General features: G+C 46.1%; 1 protein-coding gene across 15 annotated transcripts in view; it reads left to right on the top strand.

The window, feature by feature from the left end:
* Ablim1 (actin binding LIM protein 1) overlaps positions 1-12071 on the top strand; it is a 297903-nt gene that overhangs the window by 246367 nt on the left and 39465 nt on the right. For 9 of the 15 annotated variants that reach the window (XM_023715544.1, XM_023715543.1, XM_023715536.1 and 6 more), the window contains exons 8-9: positions 1448-1506; positions 4089-4172. In XM_023715544.1, the coding sequence (XP_023571312.1) occupies positions 1448-1506; positions 4089-4172 (143 nt within the window). The remainder of the gene's footprint in view (positions 1-1447; positions 1507-4088; positions 4173-12071) is intronic. The other 6 variants (XM_023715540.1, XM_023715539.1, XM_023715534.1 and 3 more) reach the window with 1 other exon arrangement.

The following is a 12071-nucleotide window of genomic DNA, read 5'->3' as shown; positions in this document are numbered from 1 at the left end:
TAAAAGACTTCCTGTGCTTTGTAGTCAGCTTCTGAGCCACTCTTAGTGCTACAGGGACTCGTATGTCTGTCTGAGTTTTGTTTGTTCGATATTCTTCCTGTTTCTGTTTCTGTCTGTCTGTCTGTCTGTCTCTCTCTCTCCCCCCCTCCCTCCCTCCTACCCTCCCTCCTTTTCTTTCCCCATCCTGGATGAAACAAACAAGATAGAAGTAATTGTTAAACAGAAATTAAATTATTCTGATATCAAATATATTTTCTTGCCACTAATGTAATGTGAGTGTAGCTCAGTAGTAGGAAGCAATTCATGGGTTATTTTATTTTATTTTTTGGTAGTACAAGGGATCAAACTCAGGACATTGCCCTTGCCAGGCAAGCACTTCTTCCACTGAGCTATCTCCCTGGCCCCTCGTGGGTTATTTTAAATTGATGACTTAGGTGTACTTGGAAACAGGTTGTACTCTTCAAACAGGTTGTTGTTTGAAGAGATAAAGACTGCAATCAAGAAAGGCAGATGCTTATAGTAAGTCTTGCTTCTAACATTCACTCGCAGCTTTCCTCTTGGCAACGTTATTGGCTTGAGTCTGCAGTCTCCCCCATCCCTCCTGCCCCACCCTTCCTCTGAACAAACCCCCTTGTGCATAGAGAATTCAGTTTTCAGCCTAATAGTCATATAAATGGCATGTGTTACATATCTGGTCGCATAAAATCATATGAGCAGGCACCAGATTCTTGATCAAAGCTGTCTTTTGGAAATAAGTGTTTTTGCTTAATTCTGTGACTGTGATACCACTCGTGAAAATGCTTCCTAGTCCTCTAAAGGGAGACTGCTGATCCCGAAACAGGAAATAACATCTAAATAGTCACTCCATTAGTTTAAAAGCAAAGATTAGTTTTAGCTACTTAAAAGGTTGAAGGACTTATAATGTAACTTTAACCTTACATTTAATGTAGTTACCCATGGTCGTGTAGATGACTATAGAATTGTATCAGTTAAAAACATAGTAAATTTTGCTTCTGGATATGGACTGTCTAGTTTGATTTTATTTGTCTCAACTCACTCGCTTTGTTGCTTAATGTTCTATAAATATGGCTTATTCTGAAATTAAATGCAGGCTATACTAAGCGCTCGGACTTTGCTTTTGAAAGGTAATAATATGGCTTTTGAAAACAATCACGAGCTAAATATCCCTTGCACTGAAGCAATCTTGTGCCCAGTTAGTGCTCTCTCTGATCCAGAGTGATAACCTTTACAGAATAAGTCAGGTTAGAAAAAGAAATTCACCTCAAGTCCGGGGTTGTTTGATTTTACTGGCACGAATTCCTTGGATGTGGGGCAGTCTCAGCTTTCCTGCAATGGAAAGAGGGATGTGAGCCACGCTCAGAAGTTGTGTGGAATGGGCCGATGGCGTCTTCCCACTTCCTTCATGCCTTGCGCTGTGTCTCCGCAGGTTCCACCGTCTGGCATCCCGACTGTAAGCAGTCTATTAAGACAGAGGAAAAGCTGCGGGTAAGGAGACTGAACCAAGGTGCCGGGTGCACCTGGAGCCCACACGCTTCACAGCCACTTCATTCTTGGGACTAGAGTTTGAGTAAAATTACTTTTTACCAGTGTTTTCCTCCTACCAACTCTACATTTATTGCGAGGTTTGTTTGTTTGTTTGTTTGTTTTTCCTAACTGCTGTAATGAGCAGTCTCACCTTGCCTGCCTACTTCTTTAAAAGCGTTTAAGGGAAAAGTTGGCCGAGATAGGGAGAAGGTGGTCCATCAAGTTCCGTGTTCCGCACCTGGTGACCTTCTTGCAGCCATTTCTGCACCTGGTCTGTGGAGCACCACTTCCGCTCGGACTCTGATCCATCGCTCAGCCACTGCTCCATTCCACCTAGCTCCCAAATCCAAATTCACCAGAATAGCCTCTGACTCGGAAATGTGATGGTTTACAGCTAAAGCCTTAGAGGACAACAAGCACAAGCCGAGACGTGTAAATTGCTCAAAGCTCAGAATACTTCCAGTTGTCCATATTTCATCCATTTTAGAAGCCAAGGGCTGTACAGAGATAGGTATTTATGATCATGACTGGACCCTGTTAGGATGATCCTAGGTTTTCTACTGAGCGATGAGGTATTTCTCCAAGGATAATCGGCCCCAATCCCAGTTTCCCCTTTTAAAGGATTTAGCAGCATGTGTGGAAAAACTGGAGCCGGCCATCCCTTCACCTCGTGCCTCAAGGGACAGCAGAGTCTGAGTTGATTTTGGAGGCCAGGCCCTGGTGTGTGGAGTGATTGCTCCTTCGTATGCCAATCGAAAGCCTTCCTATATGGCCTAGACCATTTCCAGCAGAACACAGCTGATTTATCCATGGTCCTGCTCACTGATACATGACTTGGGAAGGGATGACCTGAATTCCAAGAAGTGATTATCAGATTTTTAAGATCCCTACCACTATCACCTTGGGGTTGCTGCTCTTCTTTTCTAGTGTATTTTGTTCTCTTCCTTGAGACACATTTATGCAGCGTGAAGTTTTACCCCCTCTGGTTTGTTTTGCTTTTTTTCTTCTCAACTGGCATCTATAAATCAGATAGAGACATTTTGCCATTTGTACATCTTAAGAGATTTGTCCCTTGCCTGGGAACCTAAGCAAAAGAAGTTCCTTTTGCAATCACTATTATTTTAAGCAAAATTTAAGTAGAGGGAGAAGCACTTTTCCTGAGAATAGCAGAAGAAAAAGATGTCCACCAGTATGGAGATGGCTGTGCTCTGTTTTAGACAGACAGCTTCAATTTGAGCATAGCCGTAGTTGCTCCTGGAGTTCATCAGCTGGGCAGACTGGCCTCTGGGAATCTGGAGGAACCATAAATGCTTGGGAAACAAGGTTATCTTTATAGAATATGAGAACATTAAAGATACTACTTATTGTCACTTTTGCCCTAAGTGTGTACAATTTATAACACAGCCTGAGGTGGCTGCCCAGAAACTGCCCAAGTAGCCAGTGGTTCACACCCTTTCTACAGTGTTGCATTCAGTTTTTCATGTGATCATTTTCACTTTATTCCTGATGAAGTATTTTGCCTTCAAGAAAGAAAGAAATGAATGCTAGTGCTAATTAACAAGAAAAGAATGCTAATGCGGCCAGACTGGAGGGGATGGGTTTTGTTGTTGTTGTTTTGGGGTGGTTTTTTTTGTTTTGTTTTTTGTTTTCTGAAAGGATAGCTTGAGTTTGTGAACCCTAACAGGTTCCTAAAATGATTTAAAGTAAGAAAAAAAACCATACTTGATCACATCTTGATGGAACTCTCTGGAGAAGCTTATGGAAACAGCTTGTGAAGTGTTGCACTCATTCTGGGGAGGAGGTGCTCTTGTTTTGTTCCTTAGTAAGCATTCTAGAGCTCTTGCCCTAATCTCAACACTTCCTACGTGGGAGGCCATCAGCCTTCCGGCTCACTGTCTGAGAAATCCAGTAGTCGAGGAGGATGCACCTCAGGAGGGCAGGCAGCCCATGTGCGCAGAGTTGGGGGCTAGGCTGATGCTGGTGAGATTTGGAGGGGAGTCAATTTTGAACAGAGGAGTGAGTCTTGTGCTCCCTTGAGGGTGTGTCTACAAACACAACCCTTAAGCCAAGCTTTCCAAGCCTTTCAACGAATGTCACAGTAGAGCAGTTTCCATAGCAAAATGAAAATGTTTGAAGAATCTTTGAGCAACCCCACTGAGTAATCCACATTCTTGGTATTTAAGAACTCATGGGGCGTTTGTAGCAGCAGATTCTTAGGAATGGTTTCAGTTGGCTTTCTTGCCTTCTCACTCTTCATATACTATAAAAACATCTCAGCCAAAATACATGAAGAGGATTCTGAGGGGAGCAGATATGGCTAGATTTGCTAGCATTTGAAGACCCTTTCCTATGCACTTTGTGTGCTCTCCAGAGAGGAACTGACCCCTAAACCTGGCACATGCCCTTTGAAGTGATGTCACTTGCTGTTTACTGTCATATTAGTTTTCCCATGGGTTGGTTTTTTGTCTTTTTGGGTTTTTTTTTTTTATAGTATCTGAATGAGGATCTTGTTTATTCTTCCCTCTTTTCATCTTTTGTGGCAGCCACCAAACATTCATCGTTCTCCATCTGATTTCTTTTATCCCAAAAGTCTGATTCGCCGCACAGGACGGTCTCCATCTCTTCAGGTTGGCACTGTGTTGGGGCTGAGACATGGAGTCGCTGTCCCGGCCTAGGCTTCCGCTGTTCATGCGTGGTGCCCCTGCTCACACCCACGCCCATCCCCACTCCCGTCCCCACTCCCTTTCCAGCTGCTTTTCTCACTCAACTTACGCGGCTCCCGCCAAAGGCAGATAGATGCTTCCCTCACCCAGTGAGTGTGCCTCATGCTCTGACTTGGGTAGTGTTTCTCCAGAGCAGGGGCTAAAGCATTGTCTGCCCTTACTCTGTGTGTGTGTGTGTGTGTGTGTGTGTGTGTGTGTGTGTGTGGTGCTGAGGATCAAACCCAGGACCTTGTGCATGTAAGGCAGAACCTCTATAACTGAGCCACATCCTCAGCCCTAAAGCACTGTCCTGACTGGAGCCAGCGCACAGTACTCTGCCACTTGGTCCTGTGTGTCCACATGTGTGCACCAGGTGTGGTGCAGGGCTGAGTTTACTATGCATCTAGCTTTGTAGTAAAGCAAGAATGAAAAAGTGATGTCCAGAAAGGACAGAAATCTCACAGGACATGGACTTCCTAGATCATGCAAACAGGTACACGACAGGTTCCTAGAATATCAGGTGAGGGGTAGGTCCCCAGGAGACATCCAGAGAGAAACCATCTTCAGTGGAATTCTGCATGCTGGAGATTAGAAGTGTGCACGCGAGGGACAAAGGGGTGAGGCCCATGAAGACGCAGAGAGTTGGAGCTGGGGAAAGCAGTGCCAGGACAAGGGGTGGTTTGTCTCCAAAGAGGAGCAGTGAAGGGTGGGGTGGAGGACACTTAGAGTGGGCACCCCTGTGGGGAAGCAGGGGACCCACTAGCCTTCTCATTTGCTCCCTGAGAATGCCTATAAGTTGCTGTCTTATGCCCATTTTGCATATAGACAGACTGAGAGGGAGGTCCCCCATCGCAAGGTAGCTTCCCCAGGGAAGCAGAAGAGCTGGGATTGGTACCTAGGTTGCTGTGAAGTCACAGTGCTGTTCTGCCCACTCCAAAGAAGGGGAAAGCAAGAGGGAAATTGGGGTCACCAGAAGAGGAGAGCCTAAGTGCCGCTGAGGCCCTTGTCAGGGGCCCTGGATGGACATAGGGAAAAACAGCATGGCTGGTAGGACTCCTCCAGAAGCCCAGGGATGGGCTGACCCCTCTGTGGCTCGCCACAGACACAGCCGAGCAGAAGGTTAGAGGAGTCCTTGCCTGGTTTCACCTTCTCCAGAGAACTGAGAAACCGGTGAAAGCCTTAACCTGTCACTCGGCAGGCAGGCGCCTTTCCGTACTCCCACACTGGCCCAGACGAGGCCAGTCAGGTCGGGCATCCCTGCTGATGGCTCAAGGCCGCGCATCGCGCTGTGCTCGGCCTCCACCCCTGCGCCTGCCTCTGTGCCTGTCAGCAGCGCAGTGAGGATGAGAAAACTTCATGTTCTGTTTTCATTAAAGCATCTGTTTTCATTAAAACATCACGCTCTTTCTTCAAGTGATTTGAAAGACAGAAGTATAGAATCCTAGAATGCGAAGAAGCCGTGTAGGCGTCAGCCCCTTGTTTCTCCACCTATACAATGAAGCCAGACAGTTGGGGTCGCATCCCCAGTGCTCCACAGGCCCTACCTAGCCAGATGCACAGACTGGGATTCCCAGACTCTGGGCGCCAGGGCCTGGTTTTGGACCACAGTGCTTGGATGCACCCCAGCTTGGACTTGTGTAGGAGCTCTGTCGAGCTTATTTTAAAGCCCAGTTCCATTGGCAGAGGTGTAGCACAGTATGTGGCATGAACCCCGAGGAACAGGTCAAGAGCCTCCCTCCTGCAGGTGCAAGCTGCTCAAGCCTAGTGCCTGTACCTGGCAGGAAGTTGCTTTCTTGATACTTTTTTCCAGTAGGGCACTCTTAGTTCAGTTAGTGTTTTATGTTGCTTCCCTAAGGCTACAGCCAAGTGATAATGTTTTCATGACTTGAAGAAAAATACCATCATCAAGTGTGAAATTGTTTTCTTTTGCTCCAGTCCCTTAACAAGTTTGGAGGAGAAATCTGTTTTGAATAACCTCTCTTCCTGTCCTGTTCAAAGGAGCCATCTGATTCCCATTATCTAGCCATAAATATCAGTGAAGTCAACTTTAGCTCTACCACAGAAAGCTGTAAACAGCTCGGGAAAGGACAAGGGACTGTGTGTGGAGGTCTCCCCTTCCTGCTGGCGGCAAGGAATGCGAGATGGCACGCCGGACTCTGGGCCACACAAGCTTCACATCACAGGTTTTGGCCTTTCAAGTCTTTCGGCCTGCGCAGCAGCCCGTTGTCACCACATAAAGTCGCTCATCCACAGGTCCCAGGTGATTTCCCACACCGCCTTGCAGGGACAGTCAGTGCTCTATGCCCAGAAGCGAGGCCTGACTCAGCTGGAACTGAAAATTAAGTTTATCAGAGGAAAGTTAGTTCATTACTTATGTTCATTGTTTATGTTCTTTTTATCCTGTGAGCCTCAGGTAAAAGAAAAGAGATAAAATTAGTTAGCTAAGAAAAATGCATTCTGGTTCTATGTCTTTGAAAGAGATTTCTGTGAGCTGCGGTGATTTTTATCTCTAGGTAAAGCTCAGTGCTAAGCACCCCTAATTCACTGCAGGCAAAGCATATGGTATTCCCCAAACCAAGCTTTCAATAATCTGGAGTGGGTCACCTGCCTTGGCTCTAAAAAGGAGTTTATTGGTTGTACCCTGAAGGCTGAATTATAAATTAACTCACCTATAAACTAGACATGAGATCTTTTCTTGCATCTGAAACTAACATTCACATTATCTAATGTATGCGCTTGTAAAGTAACATACCAGAGATACCATATGTGTGTGTGTGTGTGTGTGTATATATATATATATATATGTGTTTTTAGGGAGCTACTAGAGACCTGGGTCTAGAACAAGGAATGAATGTTCCCTTGGGGGTTTTACCCTTCCGGGTGTTATTCCACAGTTCAGCAGGCAGCCAGATGTAGAGGCAGTAAGATGCTTCCAGGGCAGGCCGCAGGCCACCAGGCCTTTGGGGTACACTGAGGTCTGCCAGCAGTTTGTGACAGAGCCTCCGGAGAAGGGGTGTGTGTCCAGACCCCTCCTCTTTCCTTGCCCAGTACGAATCCTTTTCCCCAGGGCTCTTGGGTCCATCCTTTCCTCATGTCTGGTGTGTATAGTGTTTAAACTACTCCTACCTCTGTCACTGCCTTGCCTGGTGAATGTCCGCAGACACTCAGGGCGGGTACTGTCTAGCCCAGCAGTACTTGGTGGCAGGTGCTGGCCGCCTGCCTTGCAGTTACCCCGTAGGTGGTCCCCAGAGAGAGCCCGTCTGCTGCTGCTGCCTCTAGTTACCCTCACCCCCTTAGAGCATTTCTTTGAATGAATGCAAATTAGAGGAACGTAGTATAGTTGTTGCATCCCTGCTCCTGCTGGGGGTGGGGCAGAGGCACAGAGAGCTTTCCCGGGGTCCCCAAGGGGCCACGTGCACAGGCCTATCATTGGAAGGCAATGGAACATGTCATTTCTCTGCTTACTCGTAGACAGAGCCCTGGTAAGTGCTTTGACTGGTCAGTATTTGAAGGGGGACAGGAACATCCAAAGATATCCTTCAGTTAAGCTTTTTGTGACGGGTATCGCAGATAGATGAGTTCAAAGCTTGGGGGGAGAACCAACTGAAAGGTAATTAGGGGGCTTTTAGAAGATTTCCTGAGAAAAGCAACAAAAAATGTGCTTTTTCCAGCATCTGTCTACTGACGAGTGATTGAGTGTGTTTCTCTCTCTCTCTCTCTCTCTCTCTCTCTCTCTCTCTCTCTCTCTCTCTCTCAATAAACCACTAGTCTTATAGTGAGCTCTTTGTGTTTTTTGTTTGTTTGTTTGGGTTTCTGTTTTTTCTTTTGTATTGAATTGAGCCCAGGGTTTCATGCATGCTGGGCAGGCACCCGGCCACAGAGCTGCACCTGCAGTCCTTTTCTATTTTGAGACAAATTCTCACTAAGTTGCCCAGGCTGGCCATGAACTTGTGATCCTCCTGTCTCAGCCTTCTGAGTCGCTGGAATTACAGGTATAGGCCAGGGTTTCCATCCCATCCCCCTTTTTTAAGAAATAAAAAGTTAATTGAAACCAAAAGCAAATATGGGAAGGTGTGCTGGGAAAATAGAGGAAAATGGACACCTTTGTAAGGGATTGCATGAGGACCACTCATCTGACCAGAAAGTTCTGAGTAAAAAGTCCTTTTTTTTCCGGTTATCAAAATAAGGGGGGCTGGGGAGATAGCTCAGTAGAATAAGCATTTGCCTGGCAAGAGCAGGGTTCTGAGTTCAATCCCTGGTACCACAAAAATAAATAAATAAACAAACTGACAAAATAAGGGTTAAACTCTGCCTCATTTTACCCCAGCTGTTTATAATCCATTAGTTATTGACTGCGTTCTTCCTACTCTCACTTCACCTCTGTTGTTGTTACTCCCAAATATGACTTCAAAAGAAATAACTAAATTTTTCCAGCTGTGCTATCAAGGGAATGTGGGCTCTCTGTTTGTAGTGTCATTGCGGGCCGTGAAGGTGACACTGGAGTTAGATTATGATAAAGAAGAAACAGTCAGTGGAATTTGGAAGGCCACATGGGGGTGAGTTCAGACTTTGAAGTTCAGATAGATATCCTCGTCCTAACAGCAAGTGGTGTATCCATGGGGGGACCCTTAGCAGGAAGAATAAAAGGGGCTCTTTTGTTAATAGGTAAGATGTTAATTAAAAATTCAACATGTTTCCAATTGAATGTAAAATTCTAAATCTTCAGGATTAAAACTGCAAAGAGAATTGTTGAATGTTAAAAAGCAGTGTTACTACTTTCCTAGGAGAAAGACCTCTAAGCTCCACCAGTTGAGCAAATATATTTCAGAAGCCATTAAGGACTACGGCAAAAAGCAGGCATTTCGTGTATCTTGTATGAGCCTCAAGCAAGGTCCAAGAGGCAGCAGGTCCAGAACTGTGCTGGCAGACAGAAGAGTCTGTGCAGAGCCATCGCCACCCAGAAGTGGAAGGGCGTTCATTACTGAAGTTAAGACGCAGGCAGGAAGCCACTCTCGGCCCGAGGATTCAGAGTTCCCAAGGAGGGGCAGGGTATTTCTCAAGCCCTGGCAGACTCTGCTGGCCCCAAGACCGTGATAAATTACTCAACTGAGTCTTGCTGGGAAGTAGTCCAAATATACTAGCTGTAGAGAACTCTAGATAGCCTCATCAGTGTATTGCACGTTTGGAAAGAACATTCTGTCATGAGAAGCAAAGCGTAAGCAGTGCTGCCCTTCCTTAGTAGAATATTACTAGCTGAGAAATGGTCTCGTGTCGAATGCCTGAAAACACTGACTACTCACCTTGTACCTGGCGCTTCATATATATTGTGCCTTTTAGCCCTACCAAGGACCCGTAGATGTTGGGGATATTTTCTCCCCCATTTCATAAATAGAGAGTTGAAGTTCAAGAAAGTTGGAAGGAAAATTCATGTAACATCACACAACTAGTAGCACATGGATTTGAACTGAGTTGTTTGACCTCAAAGCTCACCTTTAATTGTCCTCCTTCATGTTATATGGTTAATGATTGTGTTTTATCCTATTATGTTAATGTAGGCAGGAAGATACAGGAGGACCACTGCAGGGAATTAGACAAGCAGGAATGCAACTGAACCCATCAGTAAGAAATAAACTAGGGTGGGTGAGAAAAAGAATAGTTCCCAGTATTGGTGACACACACCTGGCATTCTTGTTTCTCAGGAGGCTGAGGCACAGTAGCCACTCTGAGCAAGTTGGGCGATTTGGTTACCAGCAGATTTAACTTTGAAAACAGTCCCACTGTAAAAATCTAAAGTGTTTCTTTCGGCATCAAAGAACTCAAGGGTGGATATGTAGAAGTTGGTAGTGTTTTAGGATTGAAACCCTTTAAACAATCCAATGGAGTAGCGGGTGTGGTAGGCATGTCTTTAATCCCAGCACTCAGGAGACTGAGGCCGGAAGATTGTCGTGAGTTCAGAACAAGCCTGGGCTACAAAGTGAGCTCAAAGCCAGCCTGAACTGCACAGCAAGACTCTCTCAAAAAGATAGATAGATAGATAGATAGATAGATAGATAGATAGATAAATAAATAAAATTATTTGGGCTGGATAGATAGCTCAGTGGCATAAATGTCTGCCTGGCAAGTGCAAGGTCCTGAGGTCGATCCCCTATACAAAAAAAAAAAAAAAAAAAAAAAAAAAAATCATTTGGAGCTTGGCAAAAATTGAAATTACTAAATAATCCTGAAAACTCTTAATCCAGCAATGTTCAGAGTGCAAATAAATAAGATGAACGCTTCAGAGAACACAACTAACAGGCTAAGAAGTCAAGAAGGAGGGCCAGGGAAATAGCTCAGTTGCATAAGGGCTTGCCTGACAAGCACAAGGTCCTGAGTTCAATCCCCGGTTCTGCAAAAAAAATGAAAAAGTCAAGGAAGAAGGGGGTAAAGGCTGAACCAAAATAGGCCTGTTGGGCTACAGGACCCTTTTTGCTGTGGAGTTCTGGTCCCTGAAAGTGAACACAGAGACCCCTCTGCACAGGTGCGCAAGCTCTGGCTAGGCTCCACTGGGTTATTATGGGCATGACCCACGCCCTCAGCACCTCCCAAGGCCATTGTTCCTGGAAATGCAGAAGGTGCCCCACCCCACTCTTGGTAACCTTGGGGACAGGTAATGTGCGGGAGACCCCAAGCCTCCAGTGTGCACTTTGGCTTTCTGCGCCCCATCCCAAATGCTGGCTAATGAGCACGGGCCCTTGTCATAGTGACTTCAGTAACTGAAGACCTGTGCCCCTCCTGCGGCACGCCCTCCCTTCCCCCACCTGCCCTGTGAGCTAATGCAGTGTCCTTGTAGAACTAGCACAATAAAAACACTTGGGGTGATCACACCCTCCTTTCAGTCACCGATCTCAACCTCTCCGTTGCTTTTACCCCCTTGGCCCAGGAGCTGTGTTGCTGGGAACAAATGAATGCACCTACCTTAGGATGGAATGTGGGGCGCAGTGCACGCCTCTGGACCTCGGGTGTCTGGTTTCAAACCCTGATGCACCCCATTTGTAGCTGTGTAGCTCACAGCACTCAAGCTTCCTCTTCTGTAAAGCAGGCTAATCTCTATGTCATAGGGCTGCTTATTGAGCAGATTAATTGCAAGCGAGCCTTGGTCATGGCCTACCGCACCCTGAGTGAGCCCTAGCTGCTGGCGATGGCCCTGGGTAGATGCTGCAGCAGTTTCACTTTGGATCATGGTGGGCAATATTAGATTCTGGCCACTTAGAACTGAAGGACTATCTGTATTTAATGATTGTCCCACAGACATGGGTGGATACCAGTTCAGCTTTCACAGGGAGTGGCATCTCCTTTTATATTTTTAGGGAACAGTCTACAGGGTGTTCAGGGTCTCACTACTAGATCGGACTCGTAGTGATTACCTGTTCACAGCCTCCCAAGTGCTGGGATTACAGGTGCGCGCCACCACGCCCAGTCTCAGTTGCCATCTCAGCGCACTTGAATCCCCGGCGCCTGTGCCTGCTTGCAGGAGCTTTAATCTGCTGAGCTATTTGGCCAGCCCTGGCATCTCTTTTTAAAGGAAGGTTGTATTTTGGTTAGGAAGTTGACATTGGGCTTCATTTGAATAGTGTTATGTGAATCTTTTTCCAACGTACTCAAAATTTTTCATATTGAGATGAGCTTGTCACTGGGAAATAGTTATTCCAGTTATACTTGGAGGAAGACGTCCCAGGGCGGAAGCCCCAAGGCAGTGCCCAGATGCCACAATACCTGAGCATATGTCTTCCACAACCATCCACCCAGGTATCCCTGAGATGCCTGACACGGCCAGGAATGACCAAT

Source organism: Octodon degus, unplaced genomic scaffold, assembly GCF_000260255.1.
Source record: "Octodon degus isolate 3935 unplaced genomic scaffold, OctDeg1.0 scaffold00042, whole genome shotgun sequence".
NCBI classification, from domain to species: domain Eukaryota; kingdom Metazoa; phylum Chordata; class Mammalia; order Rodentia; family Octodontidae; genus Octodon; species Octodon degus.
Note: the sequence above shows the minus strand (reverse complement) of the source record. Positions and strands in the feature narration are given on the sequence as shown.